At 36.8% G+C, this 22,780-nt stretch overlaps 1 protein-coding gene across 9 annotated transcripts in view; it reads right to left on the minus strand.

Annotated features, from left to right (window-relative positions):
* ATXN7L1 (ataxin 7 like 1) overlaps window positions 1-22,780 on the minus strand; it is a 111,473-nt gene that overhangs the window by 18,992 nt on the left and 69,701 nt on the right. For 7 of the 9 annotated variants that reach the window (XM_014264162.3, XM_026790814.2, XM_005482656.4 and 4 more), the window contains 3 exons: window positions 13,877-14,099; window positions 5,506-5,789; window positions 595-677 (listed from right to left, as the gene is read on the minus strand). In XM_014264162.3, the coding sequence (XP_014119637.2) occupies window positions 595-677; window positions 5,506-5,789; window positions 13,877-14,099 (590 nt within the window). Of the gene's footprint in view, window positions 1-594; window positions 678-5,505; window positions 5,790-13,876; window positions 14,100-19,858; window positions 19,949-20,286; window positions 20,570-22,780 lie in introns of those variants that run through there. The other 2 variants (XM_026790815.2, XM_074538865.1) reach the window with 2 other exon arrangements.

A 22,780-nucleotide genomic window follows, 5' to 3' on the forward strand; every position in this document is an offset into this window, starting at 1 on the left:
GATGGAAAATAGAATTGCAGTAATTTAAAGATATTAAGAAAATCATTGTAGCTTTTAACTTACAATGAAAAACTGATTTCATTGGATTGAAAAACATGAATAGATTTTAAAGCAAATTTAGCTGATGATCTCTACTGACAGGCAGCACATACACATACAAATGTTCATTAGAAATATCTCACATTGCAGCTACTTTTTGATGCAGGAGTTATTACTATCACAAGGGCAGCCTCCAAGTAATTTATTATACAAAAATATGGTAATTTTTTTACTAAAAAGTGACTATACTTTAACATTGTTGCACACATGAACCAAAAAAGAAGCATTTAAAATAACACTTGGGCTTCTACATGAAACGTTAATGCTTTTTGCATAATAAAATGACATGAAAAAAATCTTTTTAGAAATATCAGTGGAATAATGCAGATGCTCTGATTCAAAGAAACAGAATTACACAAAAGAATTACCTGAAGACAGCGCCTGAATACCATACCCATTGTCTGTAAGACAGGAGCAGGTATGACCTCTCAAACTACTGTGGTAGGATTTAAACTATAACAAAGCATCTGATATTTTATCTTCTAAGAAAAATACCTTGCAGGTGAGTGATCTTGTGCAAGGTTTCTTTGTTTCAGGATCCAGTACTCCACAGTGCTTATTTGGGTCAAATTCTCTTTCTGTTTAGTGGGAGAATGGGAAATGAGAAAAAAAAAATAGATTATTATAGAAGTTTTAACCAGAGTAGCTTATAATTTTTGCCTGTTAGAATTTGGTTTAATCAGGCTCAACCTGAACCACTGATCCCAACCCCAGCATCCCATAACAGTGCTATGTGCATCACTCATAGAGTTGTGTATTTTTTTGCCCTTGCATGTTTAAAACCATTTAGAGCAGGATTTCAGCCAAAGACTTCATGGAAATTAGTCTGCTTACAGTGGAGTGGCCCAAACAAAGGACCAAGCCAATTCCCTGTGACTTCAGTTCCCTCTCTGACTCTGCCTGCCTCTGAGGCTATAAAATACAGCATTTGCAGCTCTGGCTCCAGAGCTGGGCTAAGACACAAATGGCATCACAAGTGCTTTAAACAACATTTCTCTGACATACCTAGAAACTCTAGAAAACAACCCATAGTTGATTACTGGTGGCATTTTAAAAATAAAATTTATCTAAATCTGTCCCCTAAATCTTCATAAAAATCACATGTATGTTAGTTTTTACTTCCCCATGTGAAGGGAGAGATGGAATTTAAAGTTTGCAGAGATTATGAGAAAAGGCATTTACATGAGTTCTACTCATGATTAACATTAAAAGGGCATTAATATTTAATATGCTGTATCTGTAGATTTAATTTCATTAATAATTTACTATTTCTATACCACAGATAGCATCACTTCCCTTAGGTTATGTGAATATAATTTTAGGGTTTGCATTAAAAATTGTAACAAAACTATGGACACACACTTTTTAGTTTATGCCATCAAAATCCTTTACCATTACCTTCACAGACCTTGACAAATTACGGTGTAATTGGCAGATAGGTTTGCTTTTGTTTGGTAGGGGAATACAAACTATTTGCCAAATGCTGTTTTAACTATACAGTGGTGTTACATTCAGATACAATAAACATCCTGTACTCAAATACAACATTTAATCAGAGGATTTAAAAATTCTTTTACACAAACAAATGGGAGCCAAGAGGAAAACAGTGATTCACAGATATGTTACAATGCTATGACAGCACTACAGCAAGGAGAACAGCTGGAGTAAGAAAAGTAAGGAGAAGTACCTTATGTTGGACAGCAACTAGTCTCCAGACACCACAATTTCTAGCAGTTTTATGTATTCTGCTATCTAGACTTAAAAATGCTTATGCAAACATTCAATGGTTATATTATTAACCTATTAGCAGAACCATACAAAAAAGGGAGCTGGGAAAAGAGAGCTGGCATAGTTTTTTATTTGAGAAATCTAGAAAGGAACTGAAATATGTTATAGGCAGTTGTAGTTCCTTTGGCATTTACAACACAACAGAAACACAAAAATAGCAGTGTGTGACTCAATATAATAACTATTTTTTTTTACTTAATAGAAGAAAACACATGTTCATGAACTAAAGGAGCTAGTTGCTCCTGGGGTTTGAGTGTAAGATGTTCCTATTACAGTTTCCTGAATGACCCACCTAAAACCTTTAATGCAAATTGAAAAACACAAACTAAGGAGACAAAATGGACTAATAAATATGCCTTCAAATGAAAAGTCCTGAAGATAATTATAAAGCTATGGAATGTGTTCTGAAAGTTACCAAGCAAGGACTGTTTTGGACCAAGAGGGAAACACTTAAAAAATTAAAAGTGGTCCAGATTGGTACTTGTCAGTAAGTGGCCCAACTGACTAAGACTTGCAGGACTGATTACAGCAAAGTCAGTTATTAGGAAAACATATCCAGATAAAAATCAACATAAGGAGTTGTAAGAGGAAAGAGTGGAAGTCTCTGCCATTGACTGAACAACAAAATAATATTGTTTCCCTGAGAAACAGAAAATACTGAACAAACAGGAAACCACTTCTCCTGGCTGAAGCATTTATGGCTGCTCTGGAGAATCCATGAGCATCTAATTGCGAGCTACAGCCATGCCTGGTTTGGGCAGCACACTACATGAAACTTACCACCTTATCAGTAACAAAATGCAGCTTCTGCCCACTGTTAGGAAATGTGGAGTGTGGCAAGGCCCAGAGCCCTGTGCACAGGCACAGCTTGAGAAAGCTGCTTTTCTGGAATGGATTCCACTTCTTCACGTTCAGTGGACAAAGTGAAGAACATTTGTTATAACCTCACCAAGAGAAGAACGAGGGGCAAGACTGAACTGTCAGAAACTTCTGTTTGCAACAGAACAGATTTTCTTGGCGTACACTGGGCATTTGCATTCTTTAACATCACCCCAAAGAGAACAAGAACTAAGGAAGATTTAGAAAAAAAAAATTTTTTTTTTGCAGTTGCTACTAGGAAACACTGATCCACTTATGCTGGGCAGCTACAGACTGTCTTTTGTGGTTCCACAAGCTGTTTCCTCTCTCTCAACAAGGACAGTGCTCCTGAAAAGAGGGCAGGTTCATTCATCACACAAACAACCACCAGCTCTCAGCAAAGAAAAAAACCAACTTCTATCACAGTCAGGGAAATGGTGTGAGAGACAGTAGAGGTTGCTAAAAAGGGAAGGAAACAGATGCAAACTGCCCTAACTTATTAGGGAGCTTCAAAAATTAACGTCTGTACAGCTCAAGGGTAGCAGACTGAGGGAAACCTAAATCCCTTGGCTGCAGTTTCATCCTTTTCATGTGAAATGAATGAAATTATGGGATAACTCAAATAATCATCTCATTGACCTTCCAAGATCTTTTTATCAGCCTCTGCATAGTCCTGTATAATAATGGAGAGAAATACATCATAGTGACACACAATCTACAGGCAATTCATCTCCAGGGCTCTCAGGACTTCTACGATTTGAATAATCCCTAAATTATTGCATTGCTGCATCAATACTCAAGGCAGTAGGAGTAAGACTGAACAGATCACAAATCTGATCATGACAGAGATGCTGTAAAAAAAAGTCTCAGTTCTGTGTATTTGTTAACCATACAGAAGTAAACACATGCCTATCCAGGTGCTCAATCAGTCCTGTGCAGAAATTTCCACCATGTTCCCTAGCCTAGAAGACACTGCAAGTCAGAGCTTAGAGAAAGAACAGTGCCAGAGCCACCTACACAGTAAAACCAGCAAGCTGTAGGAAGGCCCTACAGAACTGATTCTTCTTTATGAACACATTTCTGCAAGCACTTGCACAAAAATGTACAAATATCACCCGCAGCCCTGCAGTGGTAAGTGGCGACATGAGGAAAACCACTAACAGTTTAAATTGCTCAAGAAGGAATTTTGAATTGATTAACTTAATTAGTTAAATTTAGCATCTAACCCATTATGAGAAATAATAGGTTAAAAGGAAGCAATATTCTAAATTAACTGTAAAATATATACAGTTTTTATTAGAATAATATATTGGATCTTAAAATGTGAAATGTAAGGGTTAGAGCCTAATCTTAGGCTACCCTCTTGTAACATTTTTTCATGTTGTGAAAAGCTATAAATGAACAATGATTGTGTTTTCTTATATGCCACCTTCAACTAGTTAAGAAAGCAATCAGTGTACTGAATCCTTTCAGGCAATGGCATTGTTCCATGCCCCACACAGCCCTAGCTAACACCTCACACTGGTCTGAAATCCAGCCAAGGTAGCAGCACCATAGGCTAACTGCCAAATCTGAGAAAATGAACAAAATAAACCTGATATTCAGGCAAAAAATAGGACACACTCATTAACTGGAAATGAAAGCATTTATCTTGTACAACTCATATGGGTTCATAACTAGTGCACATTTAGAAATCACGTGAACTAACTTGGTGCCAAAGTGACGATCTAATGCGGATCATGCTGCCATTAGCAGAATTAGCCTTTCAGTACACACAAGAAGTTCCTGCCCGAGTCACAAAGTACTGCCAGCTGATGAATAGACCCTGCACAGCTTCTTCAGCTGTAAATTTGAGTCAGTTACTTTTGCTTTAAAAAAACATTAAAATAAGAACCCTCAAAACACTTTGTTTCCCTTCATTCAGAGCAAAAATCTGTTTTCTGCTTTCAGGGCTAAATTCTCTCCTTGCTGCCCAGCAGCTGACATGGGTCACCTCTAGGGAACTCTACCAAAAATAATTCTTCCTCTCAGTGGACAACAACCTTTCTAACAGCCTCTGCCCTCCCACAGTGTGGTGTTCCGTGCTTTGGTGGCAGGTCTGAGCAGGGACCCACATCCTCAAAACTACCCTGCCTAAGGCCATCCAGGGCATTTCCCATTTAATGTCATTTTCTCAACTCCACTGTCCTGTCTTCCTGGGTAAGATAAAGATCCTCATGCTAGAAACATTGCCACTCATATGGGAATTGCAGAGGGAGGGGGCTGAAAGGAAATGATGGCTTTTAACACTTCCCCAGCATTTCCCATATCTCCTTAAGAATTTCCTCATATCTAAAACTAAAAAAAAGAGTTTTTAAAAAAATAATGACTTGGAGGATAAACCAATGTCTTAAACCTGTTCAACTTGATCATGACTAAACTGAAGTCACCCAACCAAGGCACATTTCCCTTTGTTGTAAACAGACTCAAATCCCATAATGGCTTAAAGAAGTTTTCTGCCTTTCTGTTTTAATGAATTTACTTCCTTAAAAATTTATTTGGCCTGTTGACCAGTAATTTCAAGCTAAACAGAATGTGTACTTTAAAAATACTTTACACATGCTAAGAGTGTGAAAGCCTTCATTTTCATACATGCAACCCAGCATCTTAGAGCAAAAAAATCAAACCAAACCCCGCATTTTATTAGCTGCATTATGAGCTATAGAAGCATGAACAAAGAAAAACAGACTGCCACAAAAGCTGAATGACAACATCACGTACCTGAAAGTCTTTTGTAAGGCTTGTTACTGCTTTTAGTGCCATTTTGGTGTTTCTTGTCTATTGATGGAGCTACAATTCCTTTGCCGTTCAGAATCTTTTCTGGTGATGGTGGCACTGACTTGGATGTCAAACCAGATTTAACCAAAGTTGGAGCAGGTATGGCGGATGAAGAAGTTGAGGAGGAAGTGATGGTGGTAGTGGTTGCAGAATTCATTTTAACATTGGCACCATCTGCCTTCACTAGGTTAGGAATTTTCTCTAGACTGACTACTGGAACAGGAACACTGCAAGATCAAAGGAAAACATTCATGTGGTATTTTCTGCACCAAAGATTTACAGTTACTTAATCCCTTTCCACAGATACAAAAATTTCAATGCAAGTGACACAGCATCTTAAGACCAGACTAAAATGAAATACTTGGTACCAGTATTGACTATTTTTGTTCAATCAAGCATTTACAAAGCCAGGCATCTGTAAAGCCCAGCAATGAAGAGAATTATGAAAATGAACCTCTGTATTTTTTTAAGATCCAATCCCCTACTATTCACAAGCAAAATCAGTATTTGGTACCAAGCAAAACATACTCCTTACAAATACAGTCTCATGCCTTTAACACAAGCACATACCAGATATGTGTATGCTGTACTAAACTCACCATGATAACGAAGCAGTTTGCTAATAATATTAATATTTTTAAACAAATACAAAAATAATTCATTTGCTCAGATGTGTCTAAATGACATACAAGTTCTGGAAACAAGGAGAAAAGAGATTTTAAGCATAGAAATATTAACAGCTGTCCCTTTAAAAGTATTAAAATCCTTGATGACTTGAGCAATACTACAATGTATTTTAATAAAATCTTAAGGACTTAAAAATAAAAATTCTCAATATAGTTATTAACTTATTTGGCCCTCTTCAGAGTAAAGTTTGCAGTAACTAACTTACTCTAACTTAACTACCACCATTTCAGATTTGTGACACTAATAAATGCTACCTTCTCAATTTGGCAGCAAAACAGATTGAGACAAATTATTTTCAGCTGCAACAGTATTTTTACATTTCTATCTCCACGAGGAAATATCCAGTGATATTATCTACTCAACAACTCCAAAACTGGATATCTTGTGACCACCAGTTAATATATAAGTTATATACCCCTCCCTACTGAAACAAACCCAAATAAAAAAATATAACATAATGCATATGTTACATTAGGAAATATAATATGTTATAATAATATAATAATATGCATATGTTATATTAGGGAAATCTCCCCATTCACAGCTCACACAATTTCAGTCTTTTGTGTCTGAAAAATGGCACCTTTGCTGCACCTTTCTACAGAAGGAATGTTTACAGCTGTGCAGTTTTCACAATCAGAAAAAGATGACTTTGAGATGGCATTCTCCATGGGACACACTTTGGAAACACCAATGCAGGGTTGAAGATTACTAAACTCTTGACTTTCCTGGGCTCCTACAAACCTCTGTTTCTCGGTAGCTGCTGAAGATGATAAACCTTATTCTAAGAGTATTTTAACACAGGAAAATGTACCAGCATTGATATAAACAATAAGTACACACAACTGTGAGGAAGATTTAGACACCAAGACATCTTCTGGAGCTGAAATTAAATTATATAAAACTCTTGTGTCCTGTGGCATTATAAACATAGCAGTTAGTCAGAATACAGATGCAACTGCAGTAATGTGTAGAGCACTGGCCAGTAATTAAGCAAAAAATGTACTTTATTCACAAAATCAGAAATGAATGCAAACATGTAGCTATTGAAAGGGAGGGTTTGATTCTCTCCTTTTTTAAACAGCTCTGAATTTATTAAATGGCAGGCAAAAATTTTAACACCTCAGCAAAGGAATTATTTTGTTTTTGTCTTTAAACAGATGGCAATTACATTATCTGAAAATAGGAGAATTTTATATTAAGTAGTTTTACTATACATAAACTATATAAAAACATATGAGCAAATCTTCATGCCCAGTTTCTAAGAACTATCTTAATTCAAAATACTGATATTCAGGGGAAAAAAATCAAGTGTATGATGTGGTTTAGTGGTGAAATATTGTTAATAAAAATGGACAGAGTTTCTTTGTTTTGCAGTGTTCAGAATCTCAGATCCTAAGGCACATATGGCTCTATCACTGTGATAATGAAAAATGCCCAGGGGAGGGAATATTTTTGCTTCATTTTGTTACAGATCAACAAGTCAGCCTTCATTATGCATTTCATTGTAGTGTAGAAGAAAAAATAAAAATACTCCTGATGCCTTAGCTTTAGCTTTCATATTTTTTAGATTCTGTACTGCCTTAGTGTGTGACTCTGAACTTCATAATAAGCAATAGCAAGTTCTCTTCACAGTTCAATTAGACAAAACAATCCTTTTCTAGCCTGAGAACCAAGGACACCATTGCAGCTTCAGGCCCAAAAAGCACAAAAATCAGCAAATTGGGGAGAGAAATCTGGGAGGATGGGAGTGCATAACTTGAACCTGTAATTGGACAATTGAGCTCAATATGTAAATGGACCAAAACTTCTAGAAGTGTGAAAACTCATGACTGTTGCCCATTTTGGGTGTAGCCTTGGCTGGACTTTTGTGCTGCCCAGGGTGTATCCTCTGAAGGCCTTTCAATAAATACCTACTTTATTCCTTTAACTCTGCCTAGCCTCTTTGTGCATCACTCCACTACCTGTGGGTACACACATTCTATAGGATTTCTGGCACTCTATAGCAAATTATTTATGATTTCAGAAGCTACAGATTATAATTTCTCTCTCTTTTACTGCATTGAACAGTAAAGACCTCTAGTTTAGACTTAGCATAACATACAAAGAGTAATTTATTACCAAATGGGAAATTGGAAGGTCCACAGGACCAGTGACTGGAGTAAACTATTATGGTCTCAAAAAGTAAATAAATCACAAATGTTCATATTTATATTTGGTAGTTAGAAATAATTATTTTCCCAAACAGAGTTTTTTGAGTAAAAAATTGAGGGTTTATTTCAAAGTTTTTTAGAAAAAGAAAAAAAACAGGTTTTTAGTTTTATTTACTGTATTTTAAAAGGAGTTTTCTAACAATAAGATTGTTTCGATTTTTTAAAAGACAGCTGTTGAAGGGGACAATTAGAAAAGCAACATGCAACAAACATAAAAAATGAGGAAAAAAATTTATTCAGTAAAGACTTTTTTTGACAAAAGAAACTCTAATAAGAATAGCAGTATCTACCTATCTACCTAATAGGCAATAAAAGCTACTACCAAAGCAAACACATCAGAAACATTCATTATTTCTTCTGCACTAAGAAGGAAATAGGATAACTCTCTCCAGTCAGATAAAAATGCTTTTTGATTCCTTCAGTAAGTGCAAAGTGCCAGGTGAAAAATAACGATTGATTTTTTTCTTTTTACATAAGGGAATCTGCATAATGTGACAATGGGTTCCAAAAGAGTTTGAGCAATATTGGGTCTCAGCATATTAATTTTTAATTGAATCTTGGAATCTTAGAGAAGCTAGCTGAGTGCTGCTCTTTCATCCATGCTGAAAACTCAAACCAAAGTGTCTTGGAAGAAATATTGGAAAAGCTAATAAAAATAAACTGATAAACAATAAGCTGACATGATTTTGCTGAGGATCAGATTCTGGCAAACAAATATGGTTTCAGTTTTTGATGAAGTTACCAGTTAAGCTTACAAAGATAACTATGAAAATGTTGCAGTTTTTGAAACGCATTATAAAACACAAATAAGAATGACTTAAAAGCAAACGTTAAACAATATGAAATTCAAATCTAGTTTTTACAAGATTTATGATTCATTAGGGGTGTTTTGCTAGGGGCGTTTTTAGCCATCGTTACCAAGTCTGACATGACCAAAAACTTCAATGGACTTGAGAAATAAAGATAAGATTGCTGGTGATAACATGTGCTGATGGAATCAGGATTGACAGGACCTGAATAATGAAGAGACAAATTTATAAAAAGTAGTATGGAGTGTCTGGTAAAGTTCATTAACTCAAAGACACATTTTAATACCAATGAATGTAAAGTTACACATGAAATAACAAGCTGCTCAGTCTGCAGTGAAATACAGGGAAATAACACAACGGAAAACAGTGACACAAATATTTAGACCAATGAATAAGCAATATGAGGCTTAATTTTACTGTTGTGCTTATATCAACAGTGGGATATGGCAAGTAAGAAATAGTTTTCACATGTCCCTGGTTATACTGATATTGGATTATGGCTTGCAGTGTTGCTGACCAGTGGGACAATACCAGACTTGATGAATTGGAAAGCAACAAGTAAAGGCTCAAAAATGAGGACTACAAAAAGTGCACGGTCATGACTGGCTTTAGAAGCTCATTCACTCTTCAAATAAGGTAACATTTCCTTCTGTTTTCTTGTGCTTTGTCGGGCAGTTGGACTAGATGAGCATTGTAGGTGCCTTCCAGCATGCAAGAAAAATAACTGTAGTATTTCACAATACTTTTCAAGAGTAGCTCCTCTTACTTCTGTTTTCCTTTCTCTTGGCTTTTAAAAATTATTTCTCCTTCCCATTATTTAATTTTGCTGGGTTTATGTTTTGGCCATTTGTAATTATATTAATTCTAAAAGCTCAGCCACTCATCAAACTCTTCAAATTAGTGAGAAAAGAAATTCACAAACATTTAAAAACACAAAACATAGCTCTAGTCTACATTACTGGAATTGCCTCTAAAATGTACAAGATGTTTGTGATTTAATGTTAGATTACATGGTCCAAGTTTAACCCTGCTGAGTTTTGCTTCCATGCTGCAATAGGAATACCCTTAAATCACAACTATCTTCACTTTCTCAGCCTCAGTATGAAAAATGATATCTCCTTATAGAACTAAAGGCGAAGAGATTAAAAAATACTTTGAAAAGTGACATTATAAATTTTAAAGGATTGCCCAGAGGTATACCTTTGAGATCCTTTTTCTGTTTACAGAAAGAGTCGGTTTTCTCTGTGTTGATGAAAATCACATCATTGCCATCTCATTTTTTTCATTCTCAGAACTTCTGGCAGGCTAAACTTTGTGGAGGGAGGTCAAGGAGATCTGCTTCAGCTGGTTTCTCAGCACTAGCATACTTCAACAGTTTACCCCTATTTTATACTGCCTTGGGATCATGGATAGGTGGAAATGAACATCCTGTAGTATCACAACACCTAAATCCACCATGGCAGCACCCAGAAGCTGTGCTGGGGCACAACAGGTGAAGGTCAGCAATGAGGAAAAGAGCTCCCGACTGCAGGAATTCCTTTTATAACGGGTAAGCATCTGAGCTATGCTTACTAATTATGACCACTTGTTCATTACTATTGTTATTTCTACCAATTCTTTGCCCCTTTCTCCCCAATTTCTACCCTTCTGCTATACCTCTTACCACCTTGACTGCAAGCTGCAGAAAATGATGGCTTGCATTTATCTTGTGCACAGTGCAGTGGTGCTCCAGCTCTGCTCCATCTCTAAGCACTGCTGTATTAATAGCAACCGTACAGAGAGATACAGGGGGAAAAAATCAGAACTGACAGATATTTCTGGATGATGTATTCACAATAATACTTTATATTCCAACTACAAGAAGGGAGGTAATAAAACAGCAGCTAAAAAATTAAACAGTTCCAGATCTCTTTTATCTGATCATTCCAATCATGATTTTTAAAGCGTTAGCCATGGAGCAATCAGAACCTCTGGAGCACATCTTAGAACAACACAGGACATGAACAAGAGAAAGAGCTACTTGGTCAATGGCTAAGATGATGCCTCAACCAAAACTATTACAAATATAACAACATTAGTTGGATCTACATGAAGGCAGGCACAGCAACAGATCTACTGGGCTATGCTGTTTCAGAGGTAAAATTCTAGGTGTAACAACTAAAATTTAAAGGAGATGCTGCACAAAACAATCCGGCACGCCCAACAAAGGTTGTTACAGGTCTGAAAAGCAATCACTAAAGTGGCATAATTCCTGAAATAAGCTGATTTGACAACTGTCTGGAAGAACTTGGGTCAAATAAATGCTCGGTATGAGATTACAATGTACGAGGCAAAAGCATCGAAGACCTGGAAGCTTCTGAGGATGACAAACCACAACACACTTGGATGCACCATGAATCCTATTTGCATTTTTGAGACAAATGTTTCTGTGTCAATTGAGTATTTCTTTCTAAAAGCTAAGACAAGAAATTCTATGGCTTGTGCAGCAGCTGAATGGAAAACAGAATCTTAAAAAAGAATAAATTTTATTAATAATTTCACCTTAAATCAGATCTGCTGAATACTTTCTAGTATTCTAAATAAATAATTATAATCCTCTAATGGAATAGGAACAAACACTTGTCAGCTCACAGCTGTCAGCTCTCTATAACCTGTGATGATTAGCAGACAGATTTTATTCTTTAACAAGTCATGTAATCTAAGGCACTTAACACTATATTTTGCAAGAGAATTTTATTGATCTTCACTTCAGATTGTTTGTGATTTGCTATGTGGTAATTACAGTATCTTTAACTACTATATGCCTCATTTTTCCCCAAAACAAAACAAAACTGCAGTATGATCTCCCAGCACGGCTGCAAGAATGATGTAATTCTTGGTACAACTACTGTCATATTCATTGCCAAACAATCAACAGAGCAGTACAACACTTCTGAATGGTTAAATCTACCTTGTCAATAATCATCAGTAAATATTTAGGATGTTACCAAAAAAGGGAAAAGGGATTGGTGGAAATGCTCAGTTATTTTGTTCCCTTCCAGCTTTTACTGACTGCCAGAACGACATCTGTTGCCAGAACGGAAGATATTGTTTATAGATTCAGTGAGTATGCTGAAACGTGAACATGTAAGTTGCTGTCTGTAACATGATGAAAAATAGGTTTACAGTCAATAGTGTCAATACTCTGAAATCCTTTCTGAATTTCTTTTATTTAGACTTATAAAAGAATCCCCCTCTTGTATAAAATTCCCCTCCAACATTCAGAAGAAAAAGTCACCATTCAGTCAATAATATTTGCTTTCAAGTAGTTAATGAGGTACTTACACACAACTGAGACAGGCTATTCTGCTAGTCTAGTTAATGTGTGAGTGTAAAGTCTAACAATCAGATTTCCTATTTTCAGAATTTCATACCATAATTGCTCACAATACTCATTATGCTTGAAAAGATAGTAGGTCCAGATTTATAGAAAGAATAAATTTTTTCCAGGACAAGGTAAATTCTACAGCTAGGCTGTCTTTGAAATCATGCCAACTTATGCATGTTTCAGGCAGAAACATGAGCTATGCCTTTAACATAATCTGAGCTTATTCTTTGTCTCATGAGTGAATGGCTTGCATTAAATGATTTACTGTTTTAAGGAAGTTGTGTCCAGAAACCCTACCTAAAATCATGACCTTCTTATGCTAGGTAATACATATAAAAGGGAAGGATCTCTAAAGTAAGTAGATAAATCTTAAGAAAAAGGAAGTCTCACTATCTCAAATTTACAGACAGAGAACTGAAGCTGAAGAGACCAAGGCATAACAGAACCAGGAACTCAACCCAGATCTCAAGTCACCAACCTAATGGCCTAATCACAAAGTATCTTTCCAGCAGATAATGAAGACAAAACAGTTTCCTAAGGGATAAAATAGTGACCCAGTTCTGCTGTCATTTATATTTTTGCAACTCTGCTGCTAACGTCACAGTCACAGGAGGGTGGGCACAGCAGTCTCAAAGCCTGTATGTGTACATATATCACAGTACATGATGTAAGACACCCCCAAAATAGTGATTTTTGCAGCCAGAATCTTCTTGTCATCTTATAAGGCATCAAACATTATCAAAACACAGAATGAACTCCAAAAGCAGCTGCTATTGAAGATAATTGACTATAACCAGTAAGTTTTCATGAACATCAGTTAAGCCAATATTAAGAACTCTGCAAAAATTATCCTGTTAAACTGTTTAAAAGCATCAGTTCTAAGGGCTGATAGTGTAATGGAAGATGAACCTTATAGATAGCAAACTGGGTCAAAACCTCACTTGCTATATGCATCTTAGAAAAACACATCTGATGGAACAATGAAAAAGTAATTCAGGCCTTCTTGCACTTCCTATATTTTTTGAAAAAATAATTCAGTCCTTCCTGCACTTCCTATATATAATTTCTTTTTCTTCATTAAAAAATATCCCAGTTTCCTCCCTTAGAAATATAGAGGCTTAAACTGTAAACTTAGGTAAAATGAGAATTCGGATTTTTTTTTTTTTGATTGTGATACATATATAGAGAGAGATATTCTGAACACCAACATCCTTGGTAACTATTATTTTGGTACTTACCATGGTTTATCCCGTGACACTTTTGAAGGAAAGACTGTGTGCTGTTTGCTACTGGAGGTAAGTAGATTGTCTTTGGGCGTTTTGAATGGCTTTGAGTTGCTGCTGACAGGGTTATGGCCGCTGATACAGGATTTCGGTTTCATCTGTACTAGGGATGTCCTGGAATTACAGGCTGGAGAAGCTGGAGAAGGGGAAGGTTTACACATTGAACTGTGTCTTCGTTCTGTAACAGAAAAGGAATGAATTTTACACTATGTCATAGGCTAAAATTAAAAATACAAGTTGGGAAAGAGGAAATTGTTCTTTTCTATGCCAGGTACAATGATTTTCATCACTCCAAAGAACACCAGTTCATTACTGTCGTGAATGTAATCAAATCAAATGATAATTAGACAAAAGTCAGCTTCATAAAATGCTCTGAAAAAAAAAGTAAAAAATAGTAAAATAAATGGCAATAATCGATCAGAAAATTTGTATTTGGTGTCCCAAGTCTTTCATGCCAAGAAGAAAGGAGAGTATGTAACAGCTAACACAACTCAGGCTCTGTGACAGATATGTGATTGCTCCTAAAATGGTTTATGATGAATTCATCTGACCTGGTTATTGGGCAGTTTACTTTATGACTATCTTGTTTCAATTTTAATGAGAAATTGTAGGAAAACAACAGGAAGACTGGAACGTAGCTCCCAGCCCTATCAGAGAGGCAGGCTCTGCCTGGTTCACTTGGTTATCTCCAAGCACCATTCAGGGTAAAAGTTTGGGGCTTTTTCCCCATAGAGAAAATGGCATGTGCAAAAAACCCAGGAAATTTATGTCTCAGTAACAAATGTGGCATCTGGAGGTCAGCACTGCTCACGCTTACACCAGAGGCCTCTCAAGCACTGCATAAAAGCAAGGCCTGACTGATCCCACACAAGACAAACAGGCTCAGTGAAATTGTTTTGGTTGGGTCATTATTAGTATTTTTTAAAATATATATGTCCTATCCCTCCTATTGTTAAGTAAAAAGACTGTTTTGGCCATTCTTTACTAATTATATCTTTCTCCAGGGTAGAAGTGCCAGTGCTTTGCCAGCCGGCTGCACCAGTGTGCAGCAAACAACAGGCGTGTGCTGTGAACTCCAGCACAGCTACAAAATCCTACAAGAGACAGGAGCTGTAAGATTTTTGAGGGGTGCTGTAAACCTTGAACAGTGCTGTTGGCCCCATTTGTGAAGCACCCCTTCCCCAGCCCCAGTGCTCCCTAGCCAAAGGCAGCAGCGGGTGGCACCGAGGGGCTCGGGGAAGAGGAATTTTCCGGTCAGCAGGGCCTGGCTCCTTGGCACTGACTGTGGTGTGCTGGTCCCAAACACCAAGGGCCTGATCACAGCAGGGATCAGAAATCAGAAAGGCACCCCCAGAACCAACACAGTAAACAAATACAGCAAGCAGAATGTAAGCATAGGCTGAGTACTTCAGACAAGCTGGAGTTTCTCATTCAACATGTAGCAATTTTTCCTTGTCTAAAGCCATCAGCACTTAACTTTGGAAGAATCCAAAGTGGGTGCTGCTGTGATGGTGGTTGACCATCACACAGTCAACCAAGAGCAGGGTAAGCAAGCACCAGTGACCTACATGGGAAGGTTTTGTATTTGCATCATTAACCTTGCACTCGCTAGTTTGATATTTCAAGGACACCTAAGAAAAATTTTCCCACAGAGAATCAAAATATGACAATTTGTCTGGCATCCTCACAAGTAAAAACTTGCCAGTAGCAGAAGGATTCATCCATGATTAACTTGCAATACGCAAATACCTCAAGAACAAAGAGAAATGCTTTAAAAAATTCCAAAATGTTTCTATTAGATCTCAAATGACTGAATAAAGTAATTTTTTATTTAAGATCAAGCATTTCCATATCTTCACAATCACAGCTTTAATTACCAATGCTGGAATTTCCTCCAGATTCTCCGGCAACTGAAGAGCAAAACAGTCTTACATTTTTTTCAAATACAAAAGAATCTATCCTTACTCCCAAAATGTCTCCTATCATTTGCCAGTTCTCGCCCTATCACACACTTCAGTGTGCAGCCTCTGCCTTTAAAACTCCTTTGCAGGATGCAGTGGATTTACATTCATTTCACCTCATATTTGTGGTAACACCTATGTAAGCTACACATCTGATTCTGAAATGCATAGTTCCATTCACAAGCTATTTATTTTATTAAATAATAGTTATTGTTTCAAGATTTACCAATCTTCTCAGCACCTATTTAATCAATTTTAAGTAGGCTAATCAAAATTTGCAACTTTCCCATTAATTAAGGAGGACTGATGAAAAGGAAATGCTATGCTACCAACAAAATCAAGCTGTATATAAAGTCAACTAGAGAGAAAACATGTTTTCCACACACATGCTATATAAACTTAGGATTAATTACTCCAATTTTCAACACAGCTACTGGTTTTCTTAAACCTGACTGCTTTCTAGTAAACTGTGTCTTCAATATGAGACCTATGGATATGTTTAGAAATTAAATATATTACTCTTATTAAAATTAATCTTCTGGAAAGATGAATGTTCAAGATACTGATTGGTGGTCATTCTTGTGATCAGAACTGACTGCTATAATTAGCATTTCCTTTTAATTTCTGAAACTCCTCTTTTCCCCCAAAACATGGCTACAGGAAGTCTTCTACCTTTTAGACAGACTCCAATACACATTTGAGACAGATTTTCTTCAAATTTCTTAGAATGAAAATGGAAACTGTGACCTCTGCAAAGTCCTACAGGAGAAAGAATGTAAACAGCCAGTGCCACACAACCAGAGGTGTTCTGAGACACTGCCTGGATGGGTAAAATCTGTCCATTTCCTCACAAAAGTTAATATCACTTCAATGTCAGCAGAAGAAGATGGCAGCAACACCATGCAAGTATGGCAGAGTGGAGAGCTGGAAGAGTAATTCCCTCCAAAGGGGCACAAACTCCTGAGCTGGGCAAGCATGCTTGCAAGAGGCTGTATTTGACAAAGGTGTGAATTCTCAGACAAATCTCAAGGGTGAGCGCATAAATTGTAACTAAATATTGGTGTATATTCCTTCTCAAGAACTATCAAGTTGCCTCTTAATTCTTCATTCCTTACAATGTATATGGTAGTCAATCACCCTTAGATACTGGTAATATGTTTCAGAGAAATAATGGGAATATATGGCAAAAAAAGGGCTGTCAGCTGTCAAAATCAACTGCTTAAACCAGGGTGGTGGTGGCCTCCTCTGTCAAATTGACTTTTGCGGTGAATTGTGTTTTAAACATTTTTTACTAATTTGTCTGCTCCTATTTTACATATGTTAAAGGGATGACACACAATATCCAAATCTATTATTATACTGCCTATGCAATAAATTAATGTGTGAATAAAAGACATTTGCACATCAAATAGTTGTGATAAAATTAAATATTCACATACTACCATATTCAGGAGACAATCAGCTATCTGTGTAACACTTTCTACGCTCATTTGCAGTTCATATGTAGACAGATTAGATTTAGTAAAGCAGGTGAACTTGTATTCACACAGCTGTGGACATGGCTGTCCCTATTCACATACACCAGTGATACAGCCAGTGGACATTGATAAAACTGAAGAAGAATGAAAGTTTGTGCCCCTAGAAATGATTAAATTCAGCAAGGCAACTAGAAAACCAGTTATCATCACTGGTAAGATACTAACCTAAATTCTGTACACATTTCAGCAATGCTATGAATACATGCTCCAGTTTAAAAGATAATTTTTCTGATTCATTTAAATACTTCCAAATGAATGCTTACGTTCCCCATAAATAACAACACATATTCTGTTTTGTTTCGAAATACCAGGTGCTGTCAAATCCAAGAGCACAGGAGCACAATCAAAGTTACAATCCTCTTTACCACATTAATCTTTCTGCAACCTCTCAGCTGTCTCAGCGCGGCCACTGCAAGCAAGTGACAAGCAACATGTGACTTCTGCTGTCAAACAGTTAAGGTATTAATGGCATTAATCTCAGAGGAAAGTTTAACACTCTCACTGAATTACCTCACTTTCTATAGAATCAATTTCAGATCAATATCTTTTTCTATTCAGTGGCAGGTGTCCGAAAGCCTGGTGCCCCATATAGTTCTAAGGTGCATTGCAAACTCTGCATCAGTAGCACTGCAAATGATCTTAAACTATTCCAGGAGATTCTCCATGTCCTATGGAAACATGGATATAGTCCAACTTTCTCAGCCAAATCTGAATTGTTTGTAGATGTGAAGTCCTTATGTTGTTGGAGACCTAACAGTCCAGTCCCTGAATCTCCAGAGCTTCTCTCCTATGCCCTTATACTCCATTTTTAATCCTCCTTCCTGCCTCCAGCACAATGCAACGCCCTGCCTTTCCCCAGATCTCTGCTGCAGCTGCCAAAGTCCTCTAGGTCTGCCTTTAAATCTGTAATTCCACTGGATCCTCTCTGATGGGTCACCAGGGAATACTAGCAGCTGTTTTGCAGGAAACGCCACATCTTCTAATCATAAGCAAAAAAAGCAAAGCAATAGAGGGGCAACAAGCTCCAGAGCCACAAGCACAGCGTGTGGGAAAATGAGGCAAAACCACATTCTGAGTAGAAAGTCTCTTTTCCAATTTTTGCCTTGACTCTTATACGCAACATCAAGCACTCAGCTCGCAGCAAACCTAACAATGACACTACAGCAAATATGATGCCCATAAAACATGTCAAACATTGCAGTTTCCTACCAAAAAAGATCTTTATGTGATCCTGAAACTGCAGATTATCTCTTATCTGGACTAGAAACAAAAACCCATTTCTTAGTATATCCCACCTGCATCCACATTCTCATCCAACATATGCTACTCAAAATTGACCAAATCAAGTGAAAAGTTTTTGCCCCAGTTAGTGCCTTCTCCATCAACATGACAGACAATCATGGAGGAAAAATGTAAGGATATAATTTGAGCATAGAGAAAGATATGTCTTTCATATTTCAGTGCTTTTTTTTTCTTTTCAGATACTTTAAACAAAAAAGGAAAAAAAAGCCCTTCATGTTGTCAGAAGACAGACACTAAAACTTTGTCAGCACGAGTCATTTTGAAACACTACTCTTGTACAGCATGATTTGACTTCCTGTGTACAAGAGGCCCAAAGTAAAAATCAATTTTAGGTTGACCCATGAAAAACTCAAGAGACCCAGTGTTATGGATTATAGCTTGATATTACGCTTGGTAAAAACAAACAAAATTCAATTGCTAAAACTCTGATAGGTAAGAAAGTTATTTACTGCTAGTAAACATTTATGGAATAATAAAACTGCTTTTTAAGCTTGTATTCATCACAACACTTGAGTTCATGGTCCTTTTACTTGGAATAGCATAAAGTAACTGATCCAACTGCCCTTAAAACAATATGAATACTGTTACTCCCCATTTACAATATTTAAGCAGATGGTAATGAAATTTAGTATCTCATAGTCTTGTTGATGAAGATGTTACTCATGGTAACTCACACTGCCTTAGCACAAATTACAGTTTTTCTATTCACATTATATCCTGAGGTGCTTTGTTGCACAGCTTTTCACTGTGCAAAGTTGAGCAATGTATACTTACAATTTCAATAAACGGTAAATGAAACCTACCACCTTGTACTGATCCCAGTTCAAAGTTTGCAAAAGTACTTGGCATTAATCCTAATAAAACCAAAACAGAAAAAAACCCACACATGCTCGAAAAGCAACAACCAGCAACCAGAAAATGAACAACCTAGACTCTTGCAGAAATGTGTCATCTTGCAGGAACTGGCAGCTGGTTCATAACAAGAATTCATAAACACCTTATAAGCACTTTCATTTTGCAGCCACACTCTGAAAAAACACTAGCAAAACCCGGTACGTGAGGTTAAACAAAACTAAAATTGTATTTGATGTTAGCAAACTACAGCATAATGTTGCAAGATTGAAGGATAACTTTACCAGCTTTTTTGACAAAACACTATTCCAAGTCCAGCTGAAAAAGTTTGGAAATAATATCCGCAAACCGTTCCACCCTTCTTGCACTGCGCACTGGAAAGGAAACAGCACAGTCGGTTTCATTTTGATACTTCTTGTAAACTGACAAAGGAAATAAACTGCCAGCTCCAACCCCCGGACTGATCTGCTGCACAAAACACTGCTCAACAATCACAAGCTTCATTCCAGGTCAAATGACATAATTGGGAAATTATCAAGTGCTAAAATAACCACCGTTCCGCTGGTGTTTATTTACAATAAACACAAGCTTCGCTTTCTGACAGAAACCCACTAAAACCATTCTCCATTTCACAACGTCTACAAGTGAGTAGGATCAGCAAAATTATGCAAAACATCCTGCTAGAAGAAGAAATGTAAACTGAGCCACTTACAGAGAGGAGCAGGCTGCCAACTTAATCTGATTCTACGACGACTGTAAACATGTACTTTTGGAACGTGAAGCGATTCACATTGCCACAGATGCCGTCAGAGGAGCACGGCAGCGTGATTAGGTATTCTGCACACGGGGGGAACTCCGGCAGATGACCTGCCGCAGCAAGCACACATCTCTGCTCCCTCACACCAACTGTTTTGACTACAGGCACTTGTTAAGCACCAAGTTTCGGTCCTACCAGTTGGACACCAGAACTGAACCTGTGCCAAGAACAACACGAGCTGAAAACGGCTGCAGGGCTTTTTTTTTTCTTTTTTTCTTTTTTTTTCTTTTTTTAATAATTGTTGATACAACTCAAGTAACTGCAGAAAGGAACCAAAGTGCAAAATTGAAAGCAGCAAAACCCACAAGTGTATATTTAGAAGAGGACACTGAATTTTTACTTCCTTGAGCCAGGAAAGAAGGAGAGTGTTTGTGTACAACACAGTAGGATGAACTTGATGTTTTCCTGAAAATTCTTTTATTTATGAAGTAACCTGGCATTTCTCAGGATAATTATAAAACACATGAGAAATAATCTCTAGACTATCACTACTTTACATTTATGTGGTAAAATATCTAAAAAATGGCAATATTTCCATAAAGAGTCATACACAGCACTTCCCAGAACACTATTGTTCCTCATAAGTAAAAAGCATGAGAAGAAAGAACGGTGAAATGGAACTCCAAAAAATGCTTCAAAGAGTGCAATTAATTATCCTAAACGTAAACTGAAGCTTCTGGGTACTTGCCTACTTCTTTCATAAGGATTCTGAGATAGAAATATGAAGCTCCAAGGTATCACTGAAGTATCAGACAGACAGGAAAACATCAGAAGTGTGAATACCCCTGCCCTGGTGACAATGTCAGTCTTCACATCACTGAGCAGAAGACCTAGATTTAACTGTAGTGCCAAGGTCTGTTTCTACAGCTATAAAAGGGGATATTAATGATTTAGAGTATTAACTTGATTAAAAAAGGAATTGAAGACTTAAGTAGGAATTCATCATTCCTGTAATGACACAATTCTACACGTGTAACCAGCATTTGCCACCTGACACATTGCTACTGCAGAAAAAATGACAATTTTTATCTCTATATTTCTCAGCTCAGCAAGGCCAAAAATCCCCAGGCAAAAAAGAAGTAACAGAGCAAGTGAATCTTGGGTACACACTTTTGTGAGTGACAGCCTACCAAAGAAAAGCAAGGAAAGCTTATGCACAGAAATTTCACATTCTGCTGGAGGAGATGCACAGTTAAGTCCAACATGAAATGAGAGTCTGAGCTAAATACCACCTCAAACCTTGTGTCCAGCACCACAAGGACAGCCCTCACCAGCCTTTTGCACTGGTATCTTACTACCTGCTGACCCACATTCCCACTATTTTTGTACTTGGAGGATGGAAATGCATTGTCAGCCCTAAACTTAGGAGAGACGTATTAGGTGAAATGCTGAAATATTTCTAGCAATCAAGCCACAGTACTGTCAAAGGTAAATAGTGCCAACAAATCAGAATTTTGTGGGTGATTTTGTATGTGAAGAGAAATATTTTATTTGGCTAAATGTACAAATTTATAAACAAATAATCTATTCATTTATTCAAACACCCGACTTAAATAATGAAACTCCAGATTGTTGCAAAATAGAGGAAAATTTAGTATTGTCATTTTCTCATTCTTTGTACCATGTAATAGACCTGTTCCCTCAGGTAGATCTTTCACATTCAAGGTCATCTAATGACACATATTTTTTATTCATTTATACTTATGAGGTAAAATATTTCACTGTATCTCTATTTCCCTCTTTACTTATTTCCTTAACTATATTTACATAACAATAACAAAATAAAGTAATTTATGTACATAGTTGCTTTAAGAACCAATTAAATGTTTCCCCTCATCTATCATAAACCAGAAATGTTTAATGTTTCTTTAATGTTTTACTTAATCCAAAAATAAATAATGTCATTCCTTTTTACTGTTAAGAAAAGACAAGCCATTGCAGAGTGAGATGGGACTACTGAGGTGGCTTGGAAAAAAAACAATGCTCTATTATGATTCTGAGAAAAGAAGAGTATCATTTTTAGGTGACATACTCTTCACCTGGCTCTGTGAAAAACATGGTACCGGATTTTATTCAATATCAAGATCTCCTACTATTATCTCATTTTATCATTCCATACAAATAACTTCTAGAGAAATAGTAACTTCACTGAAATGTGCCCAAAATAACATCTTTGCAGGACTTGCATATAAGCTGCTGTTTAAACCTTCTGGCTTTTTCTGTTACTTGGGATCCAAACCCAGCACCTGGTGAATCAATGTGTTCCTTAACAAGTTGTTTTTTAAGCACAGAAAAAATGGAATTTTTATTTTCTATAAATTCACAGTAAATTTTTTCTATAAATTCATGGTAAATTGCTCCATCTCTGTTACCCTGAGCTTCTCTATCC

Source organism: Zonotrichia albicollis, chromosome 4, assembly GCF_047830755.1.
Source record: "Zonotrichia albicollis isolate bZonAlb1 chromosome 4, bZonAlb1.hap1, whole genome shotgun sequence".
In the NCBI taxonomy this organism is placed as follows: Eukaryota; Metazoa; Chordata; class Aves; order Passeriformes; family Passerellidae; genus Zonotrichia; species Zonotrichia albicollis.